This window comes from Opisthocomus hoazin, chromosome 18 (assembly GCF_030867145.1).
Source record: "Opisthocomus hoazin isolate bOpiHoa1 chromosome 18, bOpiHoa1.hap1, whole genome shotgun sequence".
NCBI classification, from domain to species: domain Eukaryota; kingdom Metazoa; phylum Chordata; class Aves; order Opisthocomiformes; family Opisthocomidae; genus Opisthocomus; species Opisthocomus hoazin.
This window is the reverse complement of record NC_134431.1, coordinates 14751265-14779206: the sequence shown is the minus strand read 5'-3', so window position 1 is coordinate 14779206 and position 27942 is coordinate 14751265. Positions and strand designations below refer to the sequence as shown.

Here is a 27942-nt window from a genome sequence, read left to right as displayed (position 1 = left end):
CTATCAAAAAATAAATTGTTTTTTTTCATTCGGTTCATATGGAAAATCAGGCTAATTGTGAGCAAGTGGAGTTTGTTACTGGTCTCTAATATGTTTTTCCAACAATTCTATGAGTTGTCAGGCAAAGATTACTAAGATACAGAGATATTTGTATCTTAAATCAAAAGTGGTCCAAACTGGGAAGTGACTTATACACTGCTAAATGTTGTCTGTACAGGTTTCCCACAGCGTGTGGTTAAGTAATGATTGTTTAACAGCACCCACTTTATATTGAACAAAGGGCTTTTATCCTTTTATAGTCTGGTGTTGTCTAAATTTATTGTGAGTATCTCTGACAGGGGAGGCATATAACAGAGAATGACTCTAAAGAGCAAGAATACAACATCGATAGCACATATGTTTAATAAGTTTAACATAAATGATGACCCCTAATCCCAGCACAGTCAGGGCTTCAGTCAGATAATCTGATTCCTCTTTTCTTAATGCCCAGTTTGTAAACTATGAGATAGATACAGCAGATATATGCATATGGCTATAGATCAAAAGGGGGACTGCACACCTTGACAGGACACTAATTAAATTGATCCACAGTTAGTGATTACCTATTCTGAGCTGTTAATTTTGCAAGTGATAAGATAGGCTCCCTTCTTTTTTCTAATTAAAGAGGCACAGATCCTGTCTAACTCCTCAAGGCAGTGAGTGCCACCTACTGTGCACTGACTGCCTCGGAACAGCCGAGAATTCATAACTTAACGTGAGTGCACCTGCAGAAGGAGAATACTTTGCAGTAATACAAAAAAGTGCTTCTTCATCAGAGCCAATGTCTTCGTTCTGACCTACAATACATAAATTAACTCATAGGATGAATAGAAAATAGACTGAAATTTGGTAATGGTTCTTCCATCAGCTGTCCCACATGGTCATACAAGTGTTTTAATAAATAGAGGTGAAAAGCTTCAAAGAATGTAAAAGCTGTGACCATGACACCTCCTAGTACCAAGGCACTGGGTATTTTGCTAAAGGCAAAATGCTATGCTGTGGTGAAACCTTGATTAAGATCAGAAAGTAAAAGTACTGAAGCAGTTGACAGTGTTGATATTTAGAAAAATAAAACATGATTATATTTCTGATAATCATCTCAGTGAACCAAAGCAGGAAAAAGAGATTATATGGCACCTGTCAAAAATTCCTTATCAAGAGAAACTTCATGGGTAATTCTCAGGAAACGTGTTTCGTGGGGGTTCAACAAGCCCTTAAGTGATTGTGCGAAGACAATTACTAGAAGAACACTGTTAGGAGAAGTTGGATTTAATAATATATTTAAGATTCTGTAGTATGCCAGACAGAGCTATCATTTTGCATCCTTAGAAATAGCACTGTTGTCTCAGGAAATAATACTGAGAGGCTTTCTTGACAAATTGTTATCAAAGAGGTTGTGCAAATGCACGGTGTTTTGCATGCAGTTCATTTTTGACAGCAAAATGGCATCTCCATGCCAAAAGGAGATAGGCATGACTTCTCTGATGGATGGGACAGGACAAAGTGATTCCCATCAAAACACAGAAATGCTGATGTTTGACTAAAATCAAAATGAATTCAAGAGAGGAATTCTAGTCAGGGCATTGTCCTTTGAATTTCACTCGTGGGAGATTCGAAGCTGAAAATGTATTTCAAACGACCACACAGAAAACTTGGCAACTGCTCTACAAGAGGGATTTGCCTGTAAGCAGAAAGATAGAGGTTTGCATGCCTTGCTTAGAGTCTGAGCCAATGACCATAGAATTAATAACATTATTTTTCTTATTTCAGAGAGCTTTGGTTCGGATAGTTGGTAATAAAAAAGAAAAAAGTGAAATTAAGAAGTAAAAACAGTTCAAGGTCAAAAGATTTTACAAGCGATGAGCTAACACAATAAAACTATGTATGTTTAATACATATTGATCAGCATCTCATGAACAAGGGATTTAGGATGGATCCATACTTTATTGCAAACCTTTCTTTCAATCTAACAGATTTTTGTGTTTGTAGGCCAGATCTGTAATTTAAGGGAAGGATTTACAAAAGGAGCCTAAAGGATGTAAGTACTCAGCTGTTTATGAAGTTCAGTGGCATTTGAGTGTCTGACTCCCTCAGGTTCTATTATGAATTCTACCTGTAACTTATTGACAGTAGTTTTTCAGTTCAGAAAGCACAAAATGGTTACCCTTTACAATAACAGAATATTGGTTCTGTAGCCATAACAATAATCTAGTCTGCCTTCCAGAGACAATTTTGTGGTCAAGTTTACACAATTTACCTCAGTGGGAAATTCAGCTTTGTGTATGTGGGAATGCTGACTTTACTATAGATTTACAATCAAAAATTCCTGCCTAAAAGCTGTTACCGCCTGCTCTAGCTTCTCACATCCGAAAAACTTTTCGCTCTTGTCTGCTCCCTCACCACATCTATTCAGCAGACCTTCAGCCCAGCCCAGAAATGCTTCCTCAGCCTCTCTAACCTGGGCCTTATCCAAGGCCTCACAGATTTTACTCCCAGCTCCCTTTCCCCAGGAACTGATCTGATTCCAGAAAACACACCAGTCCATCATCTCACTACTACTGTCCGGCTCTGAGAGTCTAAATTACACACTAGGACATGAAACCAAGAGTTAGGCATGATGGAGACGGATCTGGAGTGTCAGGTAAAGATCCACTTTGTCTTGTGGTCTTTATAGGTAGATTGTGCAGAGGCAAATTCTAATAAATATCTGCACGTGCACAAAAGGGACTCTCGCTCTGCAGCTGAGCTACACGTGGTGTGAGGTCTGGAGAAAAGAGCAAACAGGGCTTAGAGACACATTCTGCTGTCCTGATAGTTGTGCTGGCCAAAGGCAAGGAGAAGTGTCTGTTTTACAATTCTTCATGTTAGATAAAGGATATTAAACTTTATAGCTGTCATTGCAGAACATTCCTTGACTACTAAAAAGTCTGCTAAAAAGTGCAAAGAGACAGAGAGGAAATTGAATGCCTTTGCAATAGGGCCAAAATAAGGATAGTGGTAGCTATTATGGGAACAGTTAATAAGGTCTCTGAGTTGCCCTAGCAGCTCAACATCTCCTCTTGACACAATGCCTATGAGCAGTGATTACTGCTTGACTGAGGGTGCAAGGAGGGAAATTCTAAGACAAAGCTAATTTACGTCTTAAAAGAGTTTCCTCTTAAAAAACACACCATGATGACAAAATTTCAATATTGTAATGATTAATGTCACCACACTGTACTGACTCTATTGCCTCATAATTAAATAGAAGATATTCACTTGTATAGCACTTGAATATGATAATGGTTTATGTATAAACTCATTCACCTTGCAATTTCTTGACCTATTTTTCATTTTTAGAGGCACATAATGATGGAATGTATACAATAGCATAGACTCTGAGAGCAGTCTCTGAGTAGTCACGGGGTAATGAGAGACACTGTTGCTGTTGGCTTTACATAAACCTTTCCAATAAGCTGAAATCAAAACCTGGAAGTACATTTTCTGAGGACTTTCTAAGTATTCCAATCTAAGTAAGACACTAGATACTTAATGCCCAGAATATGCTTCTAAAAATTTTCCATGAATCCAGTGGTAGCTGAAAAGGAAAACCAGGAACTATGCTGTTCCTTTTGTTGTGAATTGTCACTTGACTGTAGGAATTGCCTTCATCCAGTAAAACAGAGAAAACTTCTGCTGAAACACAGCTCCCTAACCCCCAGCCCCCACCCCCAGTGATCCAGTAAGTGCAAAGAATGTAGTCTGCATTTTGAGCATTAGACAGAATTCCCAATAATGATGTTTCTCTGCCATGTTAAAACCACCTACATTGAAAGATCTTGGGGTTTTAGACCAGTAGATGTGTGTGTGTTTGGGTTTTTTGCCTGTTTATGTCGATGTCTCACTCTGTGATGCTTGCCAAGTATGTTACATGAACTATGTGAATGCCTGAAGTTAACCAATGAAGTTCAACAAGCTACTGAAATAACTCTCAGTTTTTCAGATGTGTCGAACTCCCACACTCTCCGTTCAAGTCAAGCACATGATTCACCCTCCTCATGGTCTTATTAGCAGATATCCAGCAACTTCATAGCAGGGTGTCGGTTTTTCTTCTCATTTTCCATATAACTATCTTCTCTACATGAAAGCACAGACTATAAATAATATTGGACCTTTAGCTTAAAAAATGCATATCCCAATGAATATTTATTCAGCACATTAAAAATATGATCCATGCCTTGCTTTCATTTGGATCATAAACCTGGATATTGCAAAAAACCTAAAGACAATATTTACTCAGCACATCAGCATAGCATCCGTTAAGGAAAACTTCATATTTCTGTTTAGGATACTTACACATTTCCTATTAGTGTCCTGTCAAAACACTTCATAATCTTAGGAAATATTTCTCTGAGACAAGAAGGACTGTTTCCATTTCACAGCTGGAGAGATGTAGTAGACAGATTTATGACATTTAATTTCCACTAATTCCAGCGGAGGTAGATGCTGAATACTTTGTCAAAATCTGGCTGCAAGTAACTTACCCAGGATCACAGAGGAATCTCAAGAAGCACGATTTTCAGAGTTGCAGATCAGCAATCAGCCTGTTGGGACACCTAGCTTCCTGATCTTCCTCTCACGCTGAGGGTGCTTTATTTTGAGTACCACGACTAGGTGTAGACAGCAGTATTAGCTTAGTTTTTCAGCTCAAGCTTGAGCCATAACTTCCTCATTGCCCATCATGCCATAGTGGTAGCTTGCTCTCTGGCTCTGTTTTGGAGTAAGTCACCTGGATCTTCAAGCAAGAAGACTTAGATTACGTCTTAATTATTGGCCTTAGCAGTGCTTCCTAGCTCCTGTGATGGATGCATGCTCCAGTTACCTTTTGCTGTTCTGTTGGAACAAGACGCAAACACAAACTTTCTCCTCCACCTGAGTTCCTGGTTTTCTTGGGAAGAGACACTGCTGTGTCTGGAGAGGGATTTTGCAATTTGAGTACTCTTCCATGTATGGAGTTGCTCTGGAGACACAGCACCTCTCTAGTGCAATTATGTCTAGATTTGCATTAGACCCTTCCCAGTACAGTGCTCTGCCAACAGGCAATATTAAGCCTTTTTAGCTTCAGTGTTGAGTCACTTCAGAATTCTTTATTCTTGTTCATTCCGGTTTGGATTCGAAGAGATACTGTTTTACACTGTGATTTCTAAGAATGTCTGAATAAGAAGTTGCCCAGATTCTACAGTCCAAGCTTTCTAAACTTCTGACATCATTGGGAAAGTTTAGCTTGTTTTTCTAAACTCTGTAAGTTTGTCTCCTTTTGAATATACACTTTCCAAAACATCCTCTCTTCGACAAGACATATGGTTCCTCCTGTGTAACGCTGGCACCTGTAAACAGAATGTCCTGGCCGCAGTCATGGATACTCGCACTGAAAAATGTGCGGAGCCCCATCCTCTCCATTTGCTTTGTTTGATCGCACTGGCTTTACTAGAATCATTCTTGATTTTCCCTAACATAACAGCAAGAAGGATTAGCCACTGGAGTGAGAAATTCTTTCCACAGTAGATGGAAATAGGAATTCACTTGTCACTACTGCTTTCAAATGAATTTCTGAATGAAAATGCCCTTTATACTGTCAGTACTATAACACGGAGATGACAGGTTCTGTTGGTTTTCCATCACCTACAGCCTGTGTCAGCAGCTTTTCAGGATCCAGAATACACTCCAGTTTCTACGTTAAAAGCCATTTTTTATGTTGACTTTTTGCTAGGAACAACTGTGAGTGCTAGTGCCTTGTAATACATTTGTTATTCTTTTTTTTTACATAAAATTCTGTAACATGTTCTTTGGAAGGTTTGTTGGTACAGCTTCCACGATTATCTTACATTCTTTTCCATCTCTCTTCTAAATGCAATTCTTCAATTAAATAGGTTGATGGTGTTTGTATTAATCTAAGCAGCATTCTTGGCAACGTGACAAGCTGAAGTGGACTGAGTTTTTGTGATTTTATGATAGTCCTGGCCATAGCTGATGTTTCTTAAACTAAACGTTTGAAAACAAAAACATGGATTTTTTTACATGTGAGATTCCTGTCTCTGGCTATGTAGAAGCTATTCTGGACAGGAGGCAAATATTATATTACAAGATAAAAAATACCCTCTCACAGATACTCTGCAAAGTATGTTGGAAAAAAATTCAAAAGCACAAATAGTGCGGTGTCTGACTGTTACTGTTTTTATTGTGGAAGCATCTTGGAGCTCTAATTAGGCACTAAAATCTCTTGTTTCAGGCTCTATCAAAGAATAAAAGATGACTTCTGCCCATACCATGTATAGACTAAGTTTTGTTGATGCTTGATGGAGATCAGGAAGGATGGTCCAGTGGTGGTCTACAGTTCTGAAAGAAATAGGTATGTTTAATATTTCTTTCTCTTTTATATTAATATGCTCATCTTTTATAATCCTAGACATTTTGCCTTTATCTGTTCCTTGGAATTAATTCAGAACTTAGGAATGTGATGCTTGCCTTGCCAGCTGTTTACAAATCTCCCTACATAACTGAATTATTGCATCTCAAAGCTGATTTGCAACAACTGTACTAACCCAGCTCTTGGCCTTTCATAAGGGGAGGCTTCAATGATGACATTCTGTGGCACTTTGCAAATGCCTAGAAAAAAAGATGTGAATGCAGAGTGTATCAAGATCACTTTCAGCATTAGGATTTGACCCAAGGTCCAAGAATGGTTGCTTGTTTAATTGCATATCTCCATGGTTTCACTTCTGGACAAGAACCTTAGTGTGACAGACACCAGATTTCAAGTTAGCAGATTACATACTAATCCCAAGTACACTTACATCGTCAAGAACCACAGTTTGACACTATCAGATGTCTCCCTGAGCCATGATTTAGGCATCTAAAAACAATGAAGGAAGGGAGGGAAACTGATCTCCCCTAATTTTTGTTTCTTCTTTGAAGTACAGTTACCGCAGTGTGCAGAGCATCTTTTCTGTTTATGGGATTTATAGGTTTAAATACTAAAAATATATATTGGAATATGTAAATTGCTCATGTGGAAAATTACATATTGAAGGCCAGTTACAAGCATAAATCCCTCTTTGTGCCTGAAGTGTTCATTTGCTGGTGTAAATGGATTCTCCCATATGCTCTATACTTTTAGAAGTTATTTGAATAAAACCCTTTGGAAAAGCAAGCAGAATGAAATGAGCTAGACAGAGTACAATACAGATACAAAAATCCAGAGATATCTTTCTTATCAGTCACTGTTTCTGTCTCTTCATTGAAAGAAACAGTGGACAAATAGAAAGATTTCTACATAATGGACATAGCCTAATGCCAAAAAAATATCATAAATATCTGCTTAAGATTTTCATATTCGCCTCCTCAGATTCCTTTTTCTCAGTGCAGTTGTATAGTTATTAAGTGGTACTTTCCTTGCATGATGCTGATGAGGAAAGGGCTATGTCTTATGAAAGAAAGCTCCTCTCCACTGACTATAGCAAAATATACATTTTTATAAGTAGATTTGTTTTGAGATAGGGTATTAGTAAGTCTTGCTTAGTTTTACTTCTTGGTACTGGAAGGTCGATAACTGGCCTACATGTGCCATCTTCTGGATAATTACAGAACTGTCTTTACACAAGAAAAGCCCATATCAAGAAGCATTAATAATTAGCAGTGCCTTGAAATAATTTGCTAATTGAATCCCTGAAGTAATTTTCTGTCTTATTTTATAGACTCTAGGACAAACCAAAACCTACTGAATTATTAATAACATATCATATTCAGCTATTATGAATAATCAGTAGATTGTATGAAAAATATCTTTGTAAGTGTGGTCCCCACAATATTGATATATTTAGTGGAGTTATGTTTTAAGAAAAAAAACCTTTTTATACCGATATTTCACTAATAAGCGCCCCCTTTGCTCAAAAGATTGGGCTTTCATCTCTTGGGGATAAGTAGAAAGAAGGAATAGATGTTAGTCATGTCACATAACATGTTACTGAAGGTAACTGTGCCATGTGACACTCCATTACCGTGCTGAGGCAACTGGTAGAAGAACCTGCAAAGAACTGATGATGTTGTCTGAGCTTCTGGACATTTTAGCTTTGCTATTCTGTATATTCATTTAATCACTGTTGCCACATCTCACATTGGGTAATTACATGTTTCTATGGGACAGGGAAGAAGCCTGAAGGGCCTCCACCATCTCCTGTAACCTCAGTTTGCTTCATTTTCCATAGTATAGAATGGTTATCTTGCAAACTGGGGTTTCCTGCCACGTCCTCAGCAGGAGAGAAGTGTCACAGGCAGGGCAGAAGAAATGTAGAGATTCATCCTTCAGAGTAAAACACGTTTTGTGAGTTTCGAGTTTCAGTTCACATCTCATAGGCTAACTGGAAATAGTAGATTCCTACCACAAGTGTTAAGCGAAACAAAGTGGGCATCTGAAATATTATATTTTATATTTTCCAAGTGCCTTCTGTTTCTTGAGAAATGTACTATTCTCTAAGAAATGTGCATTCAGGAAAGAATTAAGTAATTATGGTAGACATTGGGAACTATGTTATTCTAGACACCAAGAAAGTATCCTGGTCAGATCCAGGTCAATGTGCCACGTTTCACTAACAGGGTTAGCACAGGAGAGTAGAGGTTTCCATTTTAAAGACTCCTCATCACTTTTAAAAAGTGTGAAATAACAGGAGTGTGAAGAGCAGGAATGGCAGAGGGAAGTGACGGTTCAGCATCTGCTTGCCTGTGCTGTGCATGTGTCTTCCCTCACTTTTCCCCAATCACCAGCTTTCCCATCCAAGTGCAATTACAGGCTAAAATGGAAAGCCACATTGGAACAGCATAATTCTCTCATTATTCCCAGTCTTTAGCATCAGCACGTGTTAAGAAAGCAAAAGCCTGTCTTCAGTTTCTTTGAAGGTGATAGCGGCTTTTGAACTGAATTGAGAAACTTTGCACTACCACTAGTGCTACAATGTCTCTTCCCTGCTTGCTCTCAGAAAACCTTGAGAAAAGTCCCCAGTCTGGCCTATGGATTTTTTTAAAATGCTCATCCAGCACTGTGTTACTAAGCATTTAATTATTAGGGGTGTGAAATACAGCAACACCTAACACATTAGTAGAAGGAACTAATTATAGCCTGCTCAGCACATGGTTTACCCTTCACTTATAAACTGTCTTGTCATTTATTTGTCCTTTAAATGACTTCTTGTAATACCTTAATCAGGACAAACGGATCCTTCACAAGAGAGACAATGACCCCAGACTGGCACAGAAAGATTTGATTAAAAGTTATACTCCTCTGTGGCATCCTAAAGATCCCAGGGGATCTGCCGTGCTCAGCAGAGTACAGGAAACACCAGACAGGGAAAATGCTTTCTGTCTGAGACAAAAAGATTTTATTGCTAACGTGCTGACATCCACTCTCTGTAGGACCATCCTCTGATCAGTCTCTCGTTTCCTTTAAAACGCAGTGTCAGAAGTTTGGTTCCAGTGTGATTAATTTCCCCTTTACTGATTGTGTGTCATTTACTTTAAAGTAAGATTTTTATAAATGAGGCAAAACAAAGACAGAGATGAAGCTTGTGCGGAGATAAACATTTGTGCTGCTGGGACTCCCACTGACTCGGGCACAGCAGGGGCCAGAAGTGATGGGGATTCACAGGCATCATGATTAGACCTCTCGCTGTGAACAGGTAATTGAAACACTATAGCCCATCACCAGCATTTACAAAACAGCAAGCCATGAAGGTATTTAGTTTAAAGCAGACCCTGAACAAACCAGAGGCTTCACATGCTCCCTCTGCCATTATGTACAAGCAAAGCATAAGCTGAGCCAACGGATAATACACACTTGTGTCTGCATAGACAGGACTCCTCCGACATCAGCCCTGGCGTTGTCCCTTGCGCAATGGCTATTTCTTTGCAGGCTGTGGGCGATGCATGAGCTGTCTGCCTGCCTTTGGAGGCAGGAGGGCGTGAGGCAGAAGCTGAGGGGCCCTGGGAAGAAATATGGCAAGTTGCCTTGACTAAAGGCAACTCAGCCCAGGTTTGCTGCAAGGCACTGACAGAGGAGGGGTATGTGTCAGGCAGGGACCTGGCCTCAACCTTCATGGGAGCATTCGAAAGCTCCCTCAGAGACTGGGAGTCTGATAGTTCGCTGCCACCCTCAGTGCAGATAAGGCAGCAGCAGTCTTGAGGCCCAAAGCCTGGCTGGGGTATCATGGCAATATCCAGTGTGTTGCGTAGCACAGGTAACCATGCTGCCTCCAGACACTCACCTCTTGGTTTGTCTCCTGATATAGACCTCAGCATCACTGACTAGCTTCCTGCAATAGCGTCTGTAAAAGTGTGATTGATGCAAATGTGTGAAGTAGGTGAGAAATTTTTGGATTTATGCCTCATTTTCACTACTCAGTAATCATTAGATCTCATGAAAGCCCCTAAATAAACCTTTTTGCTTGTAGTGCTTTAGTAGTGGAGTACACCTCATCAACCTGGGCCAAACTCCACTAAAAAGTTACTGATGTCTCAAGCAGATGTTTCTAGTTTTTAAGACAAAGGAAGATTAATAAACTAATTTGGGTTTTCTTCACTCCCATTTGAGAATAAACATAAAGTGAAACCTTATGCACAGATGGAGAAAGAAGTAATTGTCATATGGAGCTGAGACACAGACCTACAACACCAGACTTTCTGGATCCTCTGTTCACTTTTGCTGTTGTCCAGACATCTCTGGTTGATGCATGACAGATTACCTGTCCTTATTTTGGCAGCACAGATCATAATAGTTTTCAGCAGTTCCAGGGGTTATTTAGGTGTTGGTAGCAAGCTTTGTCGTTCCTACATAAAAGTACTTATTCCTATTAAAAAGCACATGGTGACATTTAAAATCTTAGCACAATCATTCAAATGAGCTGAACACCTAATTATTGCACTATATACAGCTACCATAGCTAGATAAAAAGATCAACAAACACTGTGATCATTAGCAAGAGTTCAAGTGGCACATCACCAAATTTGTAATTGAAATCCATAGTGAGAAGAAGGAGGAATACTTTTTGTCTAGGTAATTGCACAAATGACAGGACCTGACAGGAATTGTGAATATAATGAGACTTCAGTGATTACAGTGCCAAAAGGGGATTCTGAAAATCTAGATCCATTCTGCAAGTCTTTTTCTGACTGCGGGAGATAACCTGATTTTGGTGCATCAGTCCCTTATCTGTAAAACGAAGGTTTTTAACTATTTGTTATTTCCATCACTGCTTGCTCCAAGACTGTATATACTAAAGACTTTGTACTGGTTTGACACGACCATAGCAGAGCACATATTCCTCAGGTGTGGTCAAAAGGAATGGCGTAAAAAGCTGCTGCGAAGGTCAACAATATTGGTGAAATAATGAATGTTACTGCCTGTACGAGCACACCACATATGATTGCAAGAACCCCCAGTGAATGTTCTCCGTTGCTACACAATACCTTTTCATTAAAACTGTTCATTTTTTTCTATGCAAGAGAGAGACAACTTTTTCTGGCTGTAGCAACTGTGGATCTGATCACATCTAATGTTCTGGTGTTTGTAAACGTGGTGTGCTATAGATCCAACACAAGTCTACATGACCAATAAACACACAGAATACTCTAATTATTATTTTTAATCCTCCATAATTTTTAAAAGAAATAGCAAAACACAGCACAATTCTAATCTTACCAATACGGTTATAGTTTGCAATAAAAAAAGTCATCTCAATTATTAGCAGTGCTGCTGAATCACTGGCCTGATTTGAAGTCTTCCATCTGGAATTGTAAGTTAAGGACAGTTTATCAGAGTGGTGATTTATTGTGTGAACAGATCCTGCTCCTGGCATGTAGAAAACTTAGCTGCCTGCCACTCAGCCAGATTCTTTTATCACAGTTGACTCAAGCTTCCAACCTTGACTTATTAGTTAATAACATCTGAGCAAAAGCTAAATGTATTGTTTAAGTAAACTTTGAAACAGAAGAACAGTGCCTTAGATACCAGACTTAGTGCTTGCCTTGGGCAAAGCATTTTTCTTTTAGCATGGCATTGTAATAGAACAGAATTAAGATTTGTGACTAATTCCATCTCTTACTGCCTGTATAACTTACCTAATGGCAGAATGAGCTATTCTTTCCTTGTTCACGTATTGTAGCGCTGATAGCCATCATGCTGTAACTGACCATAGGTCAACTGTGCCCATGCAGACATGCACAAATCGCAAAATCTGCAAGTAACACATCTGTGGTTTCTGTATCGGGAAACTGATACCGTCCTTTCTTTATCATGTCATCTGTTTTATCATTGGAGCCTGAGGGAACCCATGAATTTCTTCATCATGGTCACTTGTAGCTAATTTAGAGAAGGTTGTTATTTGAATGAAAGGAATAACCATAACTTGTCCTCTGTCAACAATGTCTTAGCATTGAGTACTTACACTACTGTAATAATACTACCAGCCAACAGATGCCAGCATAAGCGTGCAGGCACTAGGTGACTGCTTTATGCTAAAAGGCAAGGACAGTGCAGACCTCTCCGGTCACTATGCAGTTACAGTCACACTAAGAGTAGAAGTGCACTTTCTCTTAGCTGTTTCAGTGTCATATAGAAATAAGAGATCTGACCATCAAGTCAGATCCACATGGTGATGTACAAAAGTCCATCTTGGATTTAAACAGACCACTTACTGGAGAAAGGACTGTATCTCTGGCCTACCTGGTAATTGCGTTCTCTGTTCAAAACTGGGTTATTTCCATATGGAACTTTGAGTGGAATTCTAGCCTAGTAGATCTGGTTTTTTACTAAATTGAGAATCCTTAATATCAGATCTTCTATTTGTGTAAGCCTGCACAGAATATGCCAAAATCACTCTGTCATCTCTTCAGGGTAGTGTGGACCTTCCAGAAACATCACACTCGTGGCTGCAGGCATGCAAACAGTGTAGGCAGGAAGAATCAAAGGCCAGGTACTCATGGTGCAAACATACTGCAACACTTTCAAGCACACTTTCCGATTTTGCCAGGGCTCCTGCCAGAAGCATTTGCAACACCATTAAGTAGTCACAGCCTTTTGAAATTAAGTGAATTATGGAAATCACTTCTGACAGATTTCTTCCAGAGCAGAAAATTTTGGTCCCAAAGTGTTCAAAAAATCAACAGGCAAGTCCTCACTGCCAATGGAGACAGAGCAGAAGGAGTCACTTCGCTCTAGTCCTCCTTCCTCAGCATAGCTGTAAGGTTTATAGATGGACCCGTAATCTTCCAGTGTGTTTTGGTAATACAGTTTCTACAGAAGGAAAGAAAAAATACAAATCACCATGGCAGCTCCTATTGCCCTTTCAGAAAGTAAAGGAATTCATGGTATGCAAATTAGGCAGGTAAGCCAGGAGGTTACAGTGAAAGGTATGAGTCTTTCTCGGATAAGGAGAAGTTTCACTGAAACTCTCTGCTGCATAAGCACCAGAGGTGAACTTTCCCTAGAGTACAAATGAGGCAGCAAGGAGAATTTGATCTGCCCTGGGCCAGCCAGCTATCAAGTAACCATGACTGCGTGGAGGCATGCAGTTTGGCCCAAGGAGGCATGAGGGACAGGTCTGTGAAAGTGCAGCGGCCAGACAGGACATGGCAAGAGGAACTAGGATTTCCTGGCTAGCACAGAAGTCGAAGAGCAGGCAGCCAGATTTTAACCCTGCACAGCGACAGAAAGCATTTCAGCCCCACCTTCCCTCCCCGTCTCCAAGAATTTGTTCCCAGTGGCAGACCCCCAGGCTTGCAGTAACTGCTGGGTGAGCAGCCAGAGGCAGCAAGAAGTCTAGAAGACAAAATATTTTCAACAAGAAAGAGTCTTCAATGTCTCCCCATCAAATATACCCCTTGCTTTTGATTGCAATGCTTCTTAGATGTGGGCTGAGAGAGCAGCTGAAGCCACAGCAGCTTTCCAGTTTTGCATGGAAGAAGTTTCCTACTCTTGCAAGCCAGCTTGGTAAAGGAGGGATTCAACATTCATTTCTTACCTGACCCAGTGTTCTGTCCACTGTCCGTATAATGCAATCAAGGTGTCTTAGTTGGAATGTCTCGCAATTAGCACACAGGCTGTCCTGGAAGACAGACACAGTATCTCAGGTTTGACCAGTATAAAGTCACCCACTGACATTTCTTTCGGATACAAATAAATCCAGCTATCTTTCTCTGTTACATTCATTTCTCTTGTGCTGTCTTCTCCAGTTACACTGCAGCGTTTTCCATTCAGGGACTGTTTCTTCTTGTGAGTACATACTCCATGTGTACGTGGAGCCACCAACTGTAGGCATTCTTCGTAATATCCAATAATTAAATATGTTTCTTCCTCTACATTTATTGGATTCTTTTTCATTAGCGGCACCAAACACGACCTCAGAACTTTATAATGTCTACTCATACAGGTAATCCTAGCTCCTAAATAGGCTCTTAAGGATTGTGGAACTGGGTTCTCACATAGATAAAAAAGACCATTTTACATTTTCTTTGCCCGCTGTAAGACAGAGATTGTTCTTGGAGTCTCTAGAGTGATCACTACGCACTTATGAACAGAGCACATGGCAGTCACCTACTGAAGCAGAGCAGAATTTCCTTCAGGCATTCTTTACAATAAAAATAGACATCTGTTAGATAATATAGTACAAAAATCCACAAAACAAACTCAAAAGCCTTCAAACCCCCAGAAGTACATCCTGTAGTCATAAAAATACTCTTAAATCCTGTCCACACTTTTGCAGTATGTTAAGTAGAAGATGTTTACCAGCAAGTTTTTGATAGATATCTGAAGAACAATGGTTCCATTTCACTTATACCAAGAACTGAATAAAATCTTGTGCGTATCAATTCAGGTATTGTGATAAGAATTCTGGAAAAAATTACACTTCCAAATATTTAGAACAATAACTAATGAAAAGAAGCACCAGTCTCAAACTGAAAGCTGTTAGGAAAAAATAAGTTGTCGAAACTATTTTAAATAGCAGTGGAATCTCCAAGTGATATTTATTTTCTAATTGAAGTATATTGCATTATTCTTCCCACTGTCATTAATACTAAACCTCATTCTTGGGATTACCAATTTCTGTGGTATTAAAAGGGCACTTAAATAAGGAAATGGACAGTTACCTCAGCAATCACTTCTTTTCCAGTCTCAACAGAAACAGGTGGTAGAGCAGCATAATCTGTAATATCCAGTTTAGCCTGCATACAGGGAGAGGGATGATATTACTAAGAAACTGAAGTAGGCTGTGAAGGATCACACTTTATTGCAGACTATTCCCTTTTTCACTTTCATTTACTTCCTTGCTGAAAACACTAGTATGTGCAGTGGGACAAGAGATGATGTGCCTCCCCATCTGTTGGATTGATCAGTAGGATGAGGCACCTGGGAACGTCCTGCTGATGCTGAAAAATGGTAGTCTGTCACCAGAGTAGCATTATCTAGTTCATGCAGAATACCACTCCCCAGATCTCCTTAGTGGCAAAAAAGCTTTATTTCGCTCAGTACCAAAACCAGAGGAAACAATAAAAGATATGACTGATACCAGATTCAGCCACAAAACACTGATGGGGTAATGTGAATATATGCTTTTGCACTTACTTGAGATAAAGACATCCTGCTCTCTTCATTATAGTTGATTAAACTCTGTTCACCTTCTTGAGGTAGAACAATGGCTTTGCTTTTAGATCCTGGCACGTAAAACCAGCAAAGTAGAATACTGGAAACTGTTGAAACAAGTTGAAATGAGCATTGTGAATAGATCTGTACGGCTCAATACCATGGGTTGGTGAGGTACCTAGCCTAGTTCCAAACAAGCTAACGCAGAAACCTCCAGCAATGTAGCTGTGCAGATGCAATGCTTGCCCTGGAGTGCTTAGCTTGCTTTAGCAAATCAAGCTATTATCTCCACAGAGCGCTGCACTGAGCAGGCAGACATACTAGATCAATCACAGGCAACCAGAGGAATAGTGGTCAGATAATCTGTTAATTTTTGCTTCATATAGAGAATCAGTAGTTCATCTCTTCAGCAGTGAACAACATGAGCTGTTACAGAGGAAGCAGCTCTGTAACGAGCTGTTGCCATGTAGTGTAACCCTATGGGAAAAACTCATTACTTCCAGTTAGCCAGTAACTGGTTAATGTAAAAAAAGTCAAGTATTCAATTTTATTCAATTTACTTTGTGGTACTGGAGTTCAGCTTAAACAACACATTTACATTTGCCAGTCGTCTTCCACCCACAATATAATGATTTTCACAAGTAACAAGCTGAAAAACTCCATGTGTTAACATTACATTTCTGTTCTCTCAGTTTAGATATTTTCTTTCTTCTAGGTTACATACTTGTGTTTATTATTGTTCATACAACAGTATTCCATGCATCCATGTTATCTTCCATTTTTCACTTCTCTATAATACACAGTCCTCACCTTTTCACATCCCCCACACAAGTGCAGATAAGTTTCACTAATCTTTCTAGTGTCTTTTACCCTGTGTTGTCAGCCTTCAATACTACCTTCCTCTGCATTACACGTTTTCTCGTAGTGCCTAGTAATTTCAAAGTTTTCTTGGATATCAAAAAAGATCTCTTCAGTTACTAAATGGAAATGGCAATGTCTTGTGTCAGACAACTAAGGTCTTTCTTTGTAAAATTTGAAGAGAGAATGGGTCATGGACCAGAACACATGGATGGCAGCGCCACGAGGAGTGCAAGTATTAACCGCTTGCACCTTGATTGTATACACACTAATACATTACGGCAAATGGTCTTTCTTGTTAAGGCTGGTAGATTTGAGCACATGTTCACGAGCTGCAATTGCAATGAGCTCCAATGGGCAGATGACAGATAACTTGCATGCATAAGTTCGGAGGTTACTTACCCAGTAGTAATAAGAAAGCCGTCATTATTACTGCAATGGCACCACCTCCAAGTCTCACTGCTGCTTGTGGAAGTGATGAATCTTCGCATGTATGTCCATCTGTGCAAAAGCAGAGCCTAACGTGCTGATTCTGCTTTGTAGAAAATCCTTGCCAGTCCTGAATAATCATGGGCACCAAGTAGCTACCTTGTGGAAGGCTTCTTAACATTAAAAGTTCAACTGATTGCCCTAAAAAGAAGACAAGCAAATCATTCTAAGACTCATACAAAGAATTCTGACATTCTACAGTCCCTACTCTTGATAAGCAAAGGGAAACTCATTTGCACCCCAATTTCAAATACTTTTTCCAGCCTTAACGCGCCATAGTAAATAGGACAAAATGACATCCCACTTTATCGCCTTGCCGAACCTTCTGGACAAAGAGATCTGTCCCAGTCTTGCTGCATTCTGGCATAGCTGCACTGATAATCTCTAGAACTCATTAGGAAGTTAATCAAATGCAGAAGGGGTTCCTCAGTTGTCTTATCCCCCTTTCTGCAATTTGAGCACATTCCTTCTGCTCTGTCCTCAGCAGAGATGAAGAACAATGCAACTTTTTTCCAAATTGCAGTAACTTGGTATTTTGAAAGCTGTTTTTCCATGTCCTTTCAGTCTCATTGAGACTAATCAATAACAAACCATAACAGTAAGAGACAGTGAAATAACTAGAGGGCATGTAAGTGACAATAAACTTCTCGTGAAGGACATGAAAGGAAAAACTCACCAAAGTTCCTTCCTAATTTCCAGTTATGCTTCATATCTTCGGAGTCCTCAGCCAGCTCAAATGTAAATGGCCCAGAATGTGAATAGACCGGAGCAGACTTAGCTTTTATAATGAGCGGTGTCCCTACTTTTTTGTCACATACATCTAAAAAAGGAGCCACTAATGTTGGCATATGACCATTAATATCAGACAAGTAAAGCAGGATGGTGCCCGTACCAGTCTGTGGTGGAACACCTAGATAGGAGCAAAAGAAACAGAAAAATACTCGTAACTGGGTATTGACAAAAGCCAGTTCACTGGCAGGATCTCTGTCTGGTTTATCCTATTAGGCACACAGCACAAGTTTTAAATATTAGGGTATTCTGCATTACCATTCTGCACCCAGATCCACAGTCTTGCTATCATTTTATCTAACATGCACCTCATCTCAAACAGCCCACACACTGCTCGAGTATTTTCTGACTGGTTACTTACCATGATCAATGGCATGAACAATGATGGTGTACAGGCTGTTGTTCACATAAGAGGATTCTTGATCAAACTCTTTTGCCACAGTAAGAACTCCGGAATTCTCATCCACACTCAGCCAACCATCTGGGTCATGGGCTAGTTCATATCTTAAAAAGAAAGGAAAAAGTAACAAGTGCCATATTTTCTTAAATGGATTTTGAAGAACAGAAAATTTCTGCTGCACTTGTCTTTGTCCTTTTGAGCTCAGTAGGTATTTTTACTTGGTAGTTATGCTTACTTTTGTTGCTTACTTTTTGTTTTACTATGACAAGCTGTGTGTTTCAACACAGCCCATACAAGTCCCCATACCTTGTACAGGCCCATCAAAACTGTTCCTAGGGGCTAAGGCAGTATCTAATTTCCACATCAGATTACCATTCTTATAGCCAAGCATAACCTAGTCCTTTCTACAGCATCAAAATTTTGTTGTCAAAAGTACAATGTAACTAATGCAACCTAGTTTTAGGCAAAACTATTTCGAAAACAACAGAAACATTGAGCAACTGAGGACTGACTGCACCTTTAAATTGTATCTTACAGAACCAGCTATCTGGATCTGCAGTATCATCAGTAGTAAACCTGCACCTCTAATGCATATGGTCATATAACTGTAAATATATGTACGCATATGTATATTTACATATGTACATACACCAAATTAAACTTGAAAACCTCATTATATTCCTAAGCTATTTCTTATTCTGAGATTTAGAAGGATCTCCACTTACTTTATCTTATTTGGCACACCATCTGGATATGTGGCAGGATACCTTCTAAATACCCTCCCAGGCTTCATTGAATCTTCTTTTTGGACAATAAGCATAGGAGGATGAAACCTAGGAGCACTTTGTGACTGTAAGACCTTTATGTTCACAGTTGTATTCATGGATTCTAGGCTTGAGATCATCACAATACCATTTTTACATGAGAAGAAAGGTTCTTCATTTGCTACAGAAATGACGAGTCTCATGTCAGAGCCATCTTCATAGTTGAGAGGCTGAAAAACCCAGACAAAAGTCTGATTAGCAGTTATGACCTTTGGTTTGGCAGTCATCTCTATATACCTGGAACTCAGAGGTGAGCTGAGCTCACCAAACTCAGCAAGATTCTAAGCTATTGGTCTTGTAATCAGACAGGCTCCACTAAACATTGCCATGCTGTAGCTCATCTATCACTGCCTCTTTACCTTGATAATATTCAGAATGCCTTCATTTGTGTCTGGATCTGTCTCAATGGTGAACTGTTCCTTTTCATTGCCTTTTGTTAATCTGTATTTTGCTCTCCAAGCTGGAGTGTTGGGAAAGTCTTTATCTTCCACTTGGAGCCGTAGTACAGCTGGATGTTCTTGACCTGCTGAAATCTGTAGCTGGTACTGTGAGAGGAAATGAAACAAGTGAAGACTACTTCTAAAGAGGAAGAAGCTTGTTAGCCAGTTTTGAGACAGAGTTCCACCACCAGATCATGGGGAGCTACTTCTGCACACACTGTGGTTGTTCACAGTGGTTCATGTGTCCCCACTCAGTGACAGAGAACCCCTATGGGAGTTACAGAACTCACCTTCCTCCAACATATTCCAACTGACTTCATAAAGAACTTACTACTAAACCTGATCTTTGTCTAAAACCAGGAGACTACTTGTCTCTCCTAATATTGACTATAGCAATATGCCCATAAATGCCACTAGGGCTTTTCATCCAGGATTGTCTTCTGCCATGTAGAAGATACTGGTGCATACAGGCTTAGGCCAGAACCAGTCTGCAGATGTTACACACCTGACCTTGTAGGAAGGAAGTAAGATTTTAGGTAATTTCCTGTCGTGGTTTAACCCCAGCCAGCAACTAAGCCCTAGACAGCCGCTTACTCACCCCTCTCCTTCCCCCCCAGCAGGACGAAGAGGAGAAATGGACAAAAGGGAAAACTCGTGGGTTGAGACAAAAATAATTTAGTAGGAATAACAAAATAATACTAATATATTAATAGTAATATACTGATAATAATACCACTAATAATATATAAAAGAAAATGCAATTCCTCACAAGCTCCACCCATGTCAAGCAGCCAGTCCTGGGAAAACCGCACTCTGGTCCAGAATAGCTGATCCCATGGAGAGAGCAAAGACCCACAAAGGCAGGAGGGCCCAAAGGCCAACTGCAAAATGGCAGAATGGCAAAAGGCCGAACTAACGAAACTAACCGAACAGAATTGAACCGGACTGGTTGTGCCTGGAACAGTCCTCCCAAAAAGCACTGTTGTGACGAGTTGGAAAAGCTGAGTCCAGTTATATACAAAGCATGATGCTGGTGGTATGGAATACTTTCATGGATCAGCCTGGACGTCCGCCAAGGTCTGTCCCTCCATGCCCCACTTCCTAGCTGCCCCACACCTGACAGATAGGAAGTTGAGGAAGACCTTGGTTTCCCTGGTAATGGCTGAGATACCAGTAAGTTCTTACATTCCTTCTTGAACTAAACCCAAACAACGACCATGCTAGCTATGAGAAAGAAAAGTTTCTAACTGCATGAAGAAAATTAACTCTATTTCAGTCAAACCACCACATTTCTCACAATGGTTTAAGTTTTTGATGGTGCAGTGTAGCCACCAGCTTGCCTAACTGGCACTCCAAAGACAGGCTGAGAAATGCAAATTAAATCACCTAAGGCAGAAATATATATGTTTTAAAAGATGAGATGGTAATAGAATGTAAATTGTGTTTATTTTCTTCATATAAGTTCATCACTGGTTGAGATCTGAAAATTCAGACTCTTGCCTTCTAATATGTAAACAACACTGTCCTTGCATGACAACTTTTAAAAATGATGTAAAGAATAATACATGTACTCAGGCAGAGGGAACAGATCACTGCTGTGAGAAGGCTGGGAATTTTGCTAGCCTGGAGTTAATGATGATGAAGCACAAAATTCTTGTATAAACCTGTTTTGACAGATCATCTAACCTTATTCCCTCAAGTCTTCCAAACAGCATTCTGCAGGTAGGAGACCTACCATAGTAACACACTAGTAAGTGTGTTTGCTTTTGTAGGTGACTGTACCCACTGTTGTAACCCAGTATCTATTCTTACTGTTCGCAACTTCAAATACTGTCACCTACCAGTGCTTGACACAACTCCGCACGCTGGATGAGTGTACAGGTTTTGGCTGGGATAGTTAATTTTCTTCATAGCAGCTTGTATGGTGCTATGTTTTGGATTTGTGATGAAAGCAGCATTGATCACATAGGGATGTTTTAATTATTCTGAGCAGTGCTTACACAGGATCAAGGCCTTTTTCTGTTTCTCACACTGCCCTGCCAGTGAGTGAGCTGGGGGTGCACAAGAGGCTGGGAGGGGACACAGCTGTGACAGCTGACCCCAACTGACCGAAGGGATATTCCATGCCATATGGTGCGTGCTCAGCAATAAATGCTGCAGGGAAGAAGGCTGAAGGCGAGGACATTCCAAGTGATGGCATTTGTCTTGCCAAGTAACCATTCTGTGTGATGGAGCCCTGCTTTCCTGGAGATGGCTAACCATCTGCCTGCTGATGGGAAGTGGTGAATGAATTCATTATTTTGCTTTGCTTGTACACATGGCTTTTGCTCTACCTGTTAAACTGTCTTTATGTCAACCCACAAGTTTTTTCACTTTTACCTTTCCAATTCTCTCCCCCATCGCACTGCAGGGCTGTGCAGTGTTTAGCTGTCAGCCAGGGTTAAACCATAACAATGTGTCAACACGCAAATTACAAAAAGAGTCTTTATGGGACCTGAGCTACGAATGGCACCAGAGCCTGAAAATGGGTAGCTCTTCTATGAATTCAAGTGTAGCTGCCTACCCGTTTACAGCTTTTAACTCCTCGGAGCCCTCTTCCTGCCAGCAAGCTCAATTGCTCCCGTTCATACAGCAAATGCTCTACAAGCACCCACAGAGAATGTGCCAGCAGAAGCATTGCTACCACACCTAACTGCCCCATCAGCATGTACTGAGTTAGTGGGCAAGCAGGTGTAGAGGCGCTGAGGTCTTCATGGATCAAAACTAGGATCTTTCAGAAGTAGATTGTGATCAACACCTTAGCTCCTCAGATGTCAGAATTAGCTAGTCTGTCAGCATCCTTCTGGTAATAGTGAGACAAAAACCTTCTGGTGCTGTACACAGAAAACCAACAAAGTTTATCACTCTCAATAGTCAAGCATTCTCTTACTGGCCACATTTTAAAGACGTATTTCTTCTAACACATAAAGCTTATTTGCACGTGTTTTAGCCCAGTTCTGCAGGTTCTGAGGGTTCCTATTTCCACCACTGAGCATATTTAGCAATTTGAAGGAGTGAACTGTATTTAGGAAGGCTCAGTAAAGTAATAAGGTTTTTCCTTACATTATCACTAGTAAATACAGGGAGGTGGTTGTTTGCATCTTCAACAACTACATTCACTGTTGCAGTAGATGACAGCTGGGGCATTCCATGGTCACTGGCTTTAATCAGAAGTTTGAAAGAGTTGGCAGTCTGAAAAAACAAAGAAAGGAAGTTTCAAACTCAGTTCAGAAGCAGCTCCCGCATTTTGCCGGTCAGCTACAAAGCTGGATGTGACACTCTCCGCTGCCTTATACCTGGTTAACGTGTACTGAATATGCATCATTCACTAAACAATAACAAGCTGCCATATATACATCACCTTATAATCCAGGCATCCTGTCAGAAGTATTGATCCTGTGGTAGGATCAATATTAAATGTGAATCCATCTGGAATGGGCATTTGCATACTTAGAGAATAGGACACCTGAGAATTTGCAGTGCCGTCTTCATCTTTGTCCGAGGCAGTAACTTGGAAAACTGGCTTATCTATGATGAAGAATTGAGACATTAATAGAAGTGTTTAGTCTTGACATGGAGCTTGTCAGGCCTATCTGCAGGCTCTTGAACACACAAGTCCTAAGGAAAGCTATAACTCCTCCTGTGGCTCTGGTTATCCCTGCAAAGACTTTGGCCTTTTCCATAATGTCTCCAAAGTTGTGCTAACATACATTGAGGTTAATCAGGCAAGAAGTCAAGAGGCAAGAAAAAGTCCTTCACAGGATATAGTCCCTAAACCCATGAGTGTTTAAGTAAAACCTAGGGAGAAGAACAGATTTAGTAAGAAAGGAAGAAGAAAGACAAAGGAATTAAAAAGAGAGTAGTTCTACACAAACCAGTAGTATCCCTTGTTTGGATGGCACTTACCTTTACTGTGGTTCTCTCTTATTGTAACACTATATTCCTCCTTGGGAAACTCAGGTGCGTTGTCATTAATATCTTTAACCTTTATCTTGAAAAATAAAGGGTGGTCCAATGGTTCACCAGTTTTTCTGCACACAATATCGAAACGTATCTAAATGAACAGCAACACACGTATCAGAGTAGAATGAATAGAAACTTTCAGTTTTCGAGGTGCTTCAGTCATATTTGGCTAGCACTTGGCTTTGGGTTGCATCACAAAGTCATTATTTCACCTTTCCAAGGCAGTAGCTTCATAATGGTCATCCTGTGCATTAAACAATACTTTGAAAAAAAATCAGTACCTGGAGCTGGATCTGGGTTATTTGAAATGACTGCCTAATATAAAATACATAAACATCCTTGGGGCCAGACAAAAGAATGCTTCCACATGTGCTTCCCAATTCTGAAGTAGTTGTTTAAGTAGCATATCCTGTTTTCTCTAGCTGCATTTCTGTGATTTTTTGGCTACATGTCTGTGCATGTGCAGGGGATTCAGTTCCGAATGCTGAATTTTCCTTTGCTACATCTTATTTCTGCTTTAAAACCAAGCCCAGAATGTCTACCACAGAACAGCCATGTGTCCAGTAAGGAAGAATAAACAGCTCTCCAAAATTTATTTTTTCATTATGAAAGCACAGAAAGCAACATGGAACGGTAACTATCAATTGGGTACAGTTAATCCACAGAGACACAAATAGAAGTCATCACGGAATAAACATAAGGAGACCACAACTGAAGATGTTTTGCAAGAGGAAGACAAACCCACACTCACATATATCACTCATACAGTTGTTACCACATTTCTCTCATTACACTTACTGCTTATGAACACTTTTCTGCTTTTTAAGGAGAAATATACACTTATGTAAAGTTACAGTAATACAGCTTTGCAGCTCCTCCGGTAGTACCTTTTTCTTTTTAATGCATAACAATTTGCTGCCATTATCATGATCAGGAGTTTGTGGGTTTATAACTCAGTGTTCTGGACACTATAGCTCTAACACAATTTGACTTTCAGACAACGCTTTCGTTTTTTAGATTATGATCAAGTTTTTGGGTCATACTAAAAAAAGATAGAAAAGAAGTATACAGATATTTGTGGAAGTCCAAACATGCCACAAAGGTTTATAATCAATAGTGATGTGAAAGTTACCTGTTGGTCTCTGCTAAGACAATCATCTTAGCATTTATTTAGAGGTTCAAAATAAGAGGAGGAAGTCATAAAAATACACACTTGAAGTTCTTATAGGTGTGTCTCATTCTTATGAAGCATTTAGCCATGAGAAAGCAAACAGTATTTGCAAACAGTTTTAAGTATTTTTTTAAAGTGTGTTACCTGAAAAGTTGGGGTCTTTTCTCTGTCAATGGTACGATGTACATACACACGTCCATTTATATCATCTTCTATAGAAAACAATCCAATCTCTGGAGATTCATCTACCCCAGGTCCACTGATTAAGTATTTTACTGATGTATTCAATGATTTGCTATTGAACAGCTTTTGAAAAGAGAAGTAGCACAATGCAGTGTGAGTAGGGAAGACGGAACAGAAATAAAAAGCCTTTAGACCAATTCCCTTCCTGCTTACCTTCTCTTTCCAGGTGGGGCCCTGTTTCCAGGCTTGGTCTCAGCCAACTCAACACCTCTCTGGGTTGCAGCATCACCACTCTCTGCACAATGTGCAGGTGCACAGCTCTGTGCATTGACTCGCTTACTTCTCCCACTCTACAGTCGTCTTTCCCCAGAGTATGCCTGCAGCTTCCCATAGGAAGGGGCAACATATCCCCCACACCACACAATTCTACCCAGCTCTATCTCAAGATGACTTTGAACAAAAAAAGTTGGGGTTTTTTTTTGCAAAGGTGCTGTTTGATGCACAGTTCTTGCCCTCTCCTACCTTTGGTGTTTCATTGTACAATCTGTGGTGCTGAATACCCTACTGAGGTTCAGAAGAACTTTTGCCAAAAGGTTGTTTGTACCTCTCCAGCATATTTTGGGAACGGTCCTTTGTCCTCCTCTTGAACAGGAATGGTGGTGATAATCCAGGTCCTTTTTGTACGCTGTAGAGGACGTAGACTATCTGATTGGTAAGAATCTATCCACTATTGGATAAAGAAGTGTATTTAGCGTCATAGTTTACATCTTAACAGTTGTGTGTCTGTTATTGGATAATATTGACTACAAACCTGAATATTCCTCTCTCGGATGGCTTGTCTTAAACTGAAATTTTCAATTTCCTGAGAAAAACTGTTGGCAGCAGCAACCTTGTGAGGAAAAAAAAAAATCGTGATTGTGAGAAGTGTGGTTAACTAGAAATCACTGATGTGTTGTCTACAAGGAATTTGGCTTCACAGAAACATATCGATTCAGTTTTGACAGCATTGTATTAAATTGTTTCTAACCCTGGAAACTCCACAAACATCACCCATCTCATTCCAAATGAACTGGCATGAGAGCTTGGATACTAATGTCTCCAGTCAGGTGATGCCAGTCCCAGAACATGCAAACACTGCATTTGACAGCTCACGGTATTATCTCCATGGCTCTTCTTCAACCATATATCTCCAGTTTTTAAAATATTCACCTCGGTCTCTGTAGAAGTTTTCTGGTATTGACAGGACATAAACCTACTACCAGAAAAAAGTTCAGTCTGGGGAGTGTTTCAGGCTCTCAGAGACTCTGTTGAGTCACTCTCAGTGTTCCGAACACAGCTGATCTACCAGAAGATGAACACCGGACTAAAGTCTCTAATCCAGATGAGTAAAATAAATTGTTGAGAATGGTGACTGCACACTAATTGGCAGGATTTGGCCTCTTTTAAGCACAAGCTTCCTGCATCGGCTTCAGACATTGCTTTTTACTTAAAGTCTTTTGTCACCAAGGAGTATGCCAGTACTCAAATTACACTATTGCCATTAGGTCCCAGCTAACTTGTACACCCTCCTAGTTTGCACCGTTCGTTGGAAAGCTTGGGGCTTTATGATTCACCCCATCAAATGTCTCAAATGGCATTTATAAAACAAAATAGAGCTCTTCCTGCCTAGACTTGGGCGAAGGTCGGGCCTTTACCCCATGACCTTTTTCTGAAGAAACAAAATACTTATAAAATTGCCACGGTTATAAACTTGCCCAGCAATGGGGGTTCACTGGTAATGCCTTGGAGCTACTCTGCAAAGCTGGTGGATAACCCAGAGAAAAACTCTGTGACGTAAAAACAGCAAGCAGGGCTTTAACTTGGCACTTGCATGTAGTGGTTATCAGCTTTGGTCCAGGTTCAGTTCTGCTGGAACCCCCCCAAACAAGCTACTTTCCCCATTGTGTATGTGTAGCACTTGTAATTCTGTTGGAAGCTTTAATTGTGTATTTTACAGCTTCCCATCTCCTCCATGTGCACCTGCGGCACAGCAATGGCTCTGGCTGTTCTGTATCCTGCTGTATCCCTTCCAGCCACGGGCACGGCTACAAAGGAACAAGCCAGCTCAGGACCACGAAGTCCACAGCAACACTGGTGGAAATGCCACTGAGTCACTGTGGGGGATCTTCAGCCCAGCAGAGCCCGCACGAGGCACCAGCGTGCTCTGCCAGGCGTGAACGCCCTGGCACCCCTGGCAGGAGGAGTGGGGGGCCCTGATCCTGGAAACCCCTTCACAGGAGACCTGAGCCTGGTAGAGAGAAGGAAAGGGAGGGGAAAACGGAAGGGAAGGGAAAAGGGAAGGGAAGGGGAAAGGAAAAAGGGAAGGGGGAAGGGAAGGGAGAAGGGAAGGGAGAAGGGAAGGGGGAAGGGAAGGGAAGGGAAGGGAAAAGGGAAGGGAAGAGGGAAGGGAAGAGGGAAGGGAGGGGAAAGGAAGGGAAGGGAAGGGAAAAGGGAAGGGAAAAGGGAATCGAAGAGAAAAGGGAAGCGGCGAGGGGAGCCCGCGGCCCCTACCTGCAGCAGCAGCAGCGCGGCGCGCAGCTCCATGGCCGGCGGCAGCGCGGAGGCAGCGCGGGAAGGGGCCGGCGGCGCCCCCTGGCGGTCAGCGCGGGAGGCGGGGTCGGGCCGGCGGCCGTTGCGCAGCGCCCCGCGGCCCCCAGCGCGGCGCGGCCCGGCCCCACGGCGCTCGGCTGCAGCGCGGCGAGTCCCCGGGGGTCCGTGCGATGGCGTGCGGCGGCCCGAGTGGTTCCCAGGGAGCAGCGCCCGCCGGCTCGCTGGCGTTGGGGCTGGCCGGCAGGACGAGGGGGTATTTCCACATCCGCCAAAATCAGAAAAATTAATGAACTGTGGAGTCGGTAGAACTGAAATGACTCAAAGCGAAGCTCAGCCCTCTGGTGTTTATTTCAGTTGGTTTGCGCCTGCCACTTCCAGTATTAGGAAAACAAATGTGCCATTACTGCAGCTTTATGACCATCATACAGGTAGCAGAAAGCACGTGACTCTCCTTGACAGTTACTTGGAAATGCCATTCCTAATAACTTCACAGC

At 41.0% G+C, this 27942-nt stretch overlaps 1 protein-coding gene across 1 annotated transcript; it reads right to left on the bottom strand.

Moving 5' to 3' along the window:
* Positions 1-11719: 11719 nt before the first annotated feature.
* Positions 11720-27442, bottom strand: CDH26 (cadherin 26). Its single transcript, XM_075438478.1, has 16 exons — positions 27410-27442; positions 25671-25748; positions 25464-25586; positions 24821-24982; positions 23449-23596; positions 22904-23070; positions 22606-22734; positions 19423-19608; positions 18965-19233; positions 18201-18343; positions 17727-17960; positions 16964-17191; positions 15686-15810; positions 15211-15285; positions 14085-14168; positions 11720-13357 (listed from the first exon to the last, which is right to left on the bottom strand). The coding sequence occupies exons 1-16, from the start codon at positions 27440-27442 to the stop codon at positions 13166-13168; spliced, it is 2376 nt and encodes a 791-aa protein (XP_075294593.1). The 3' UTR covers positions 11720-13165.
* Positions 27443-27942: the final 500 nt, after the last annotated feature.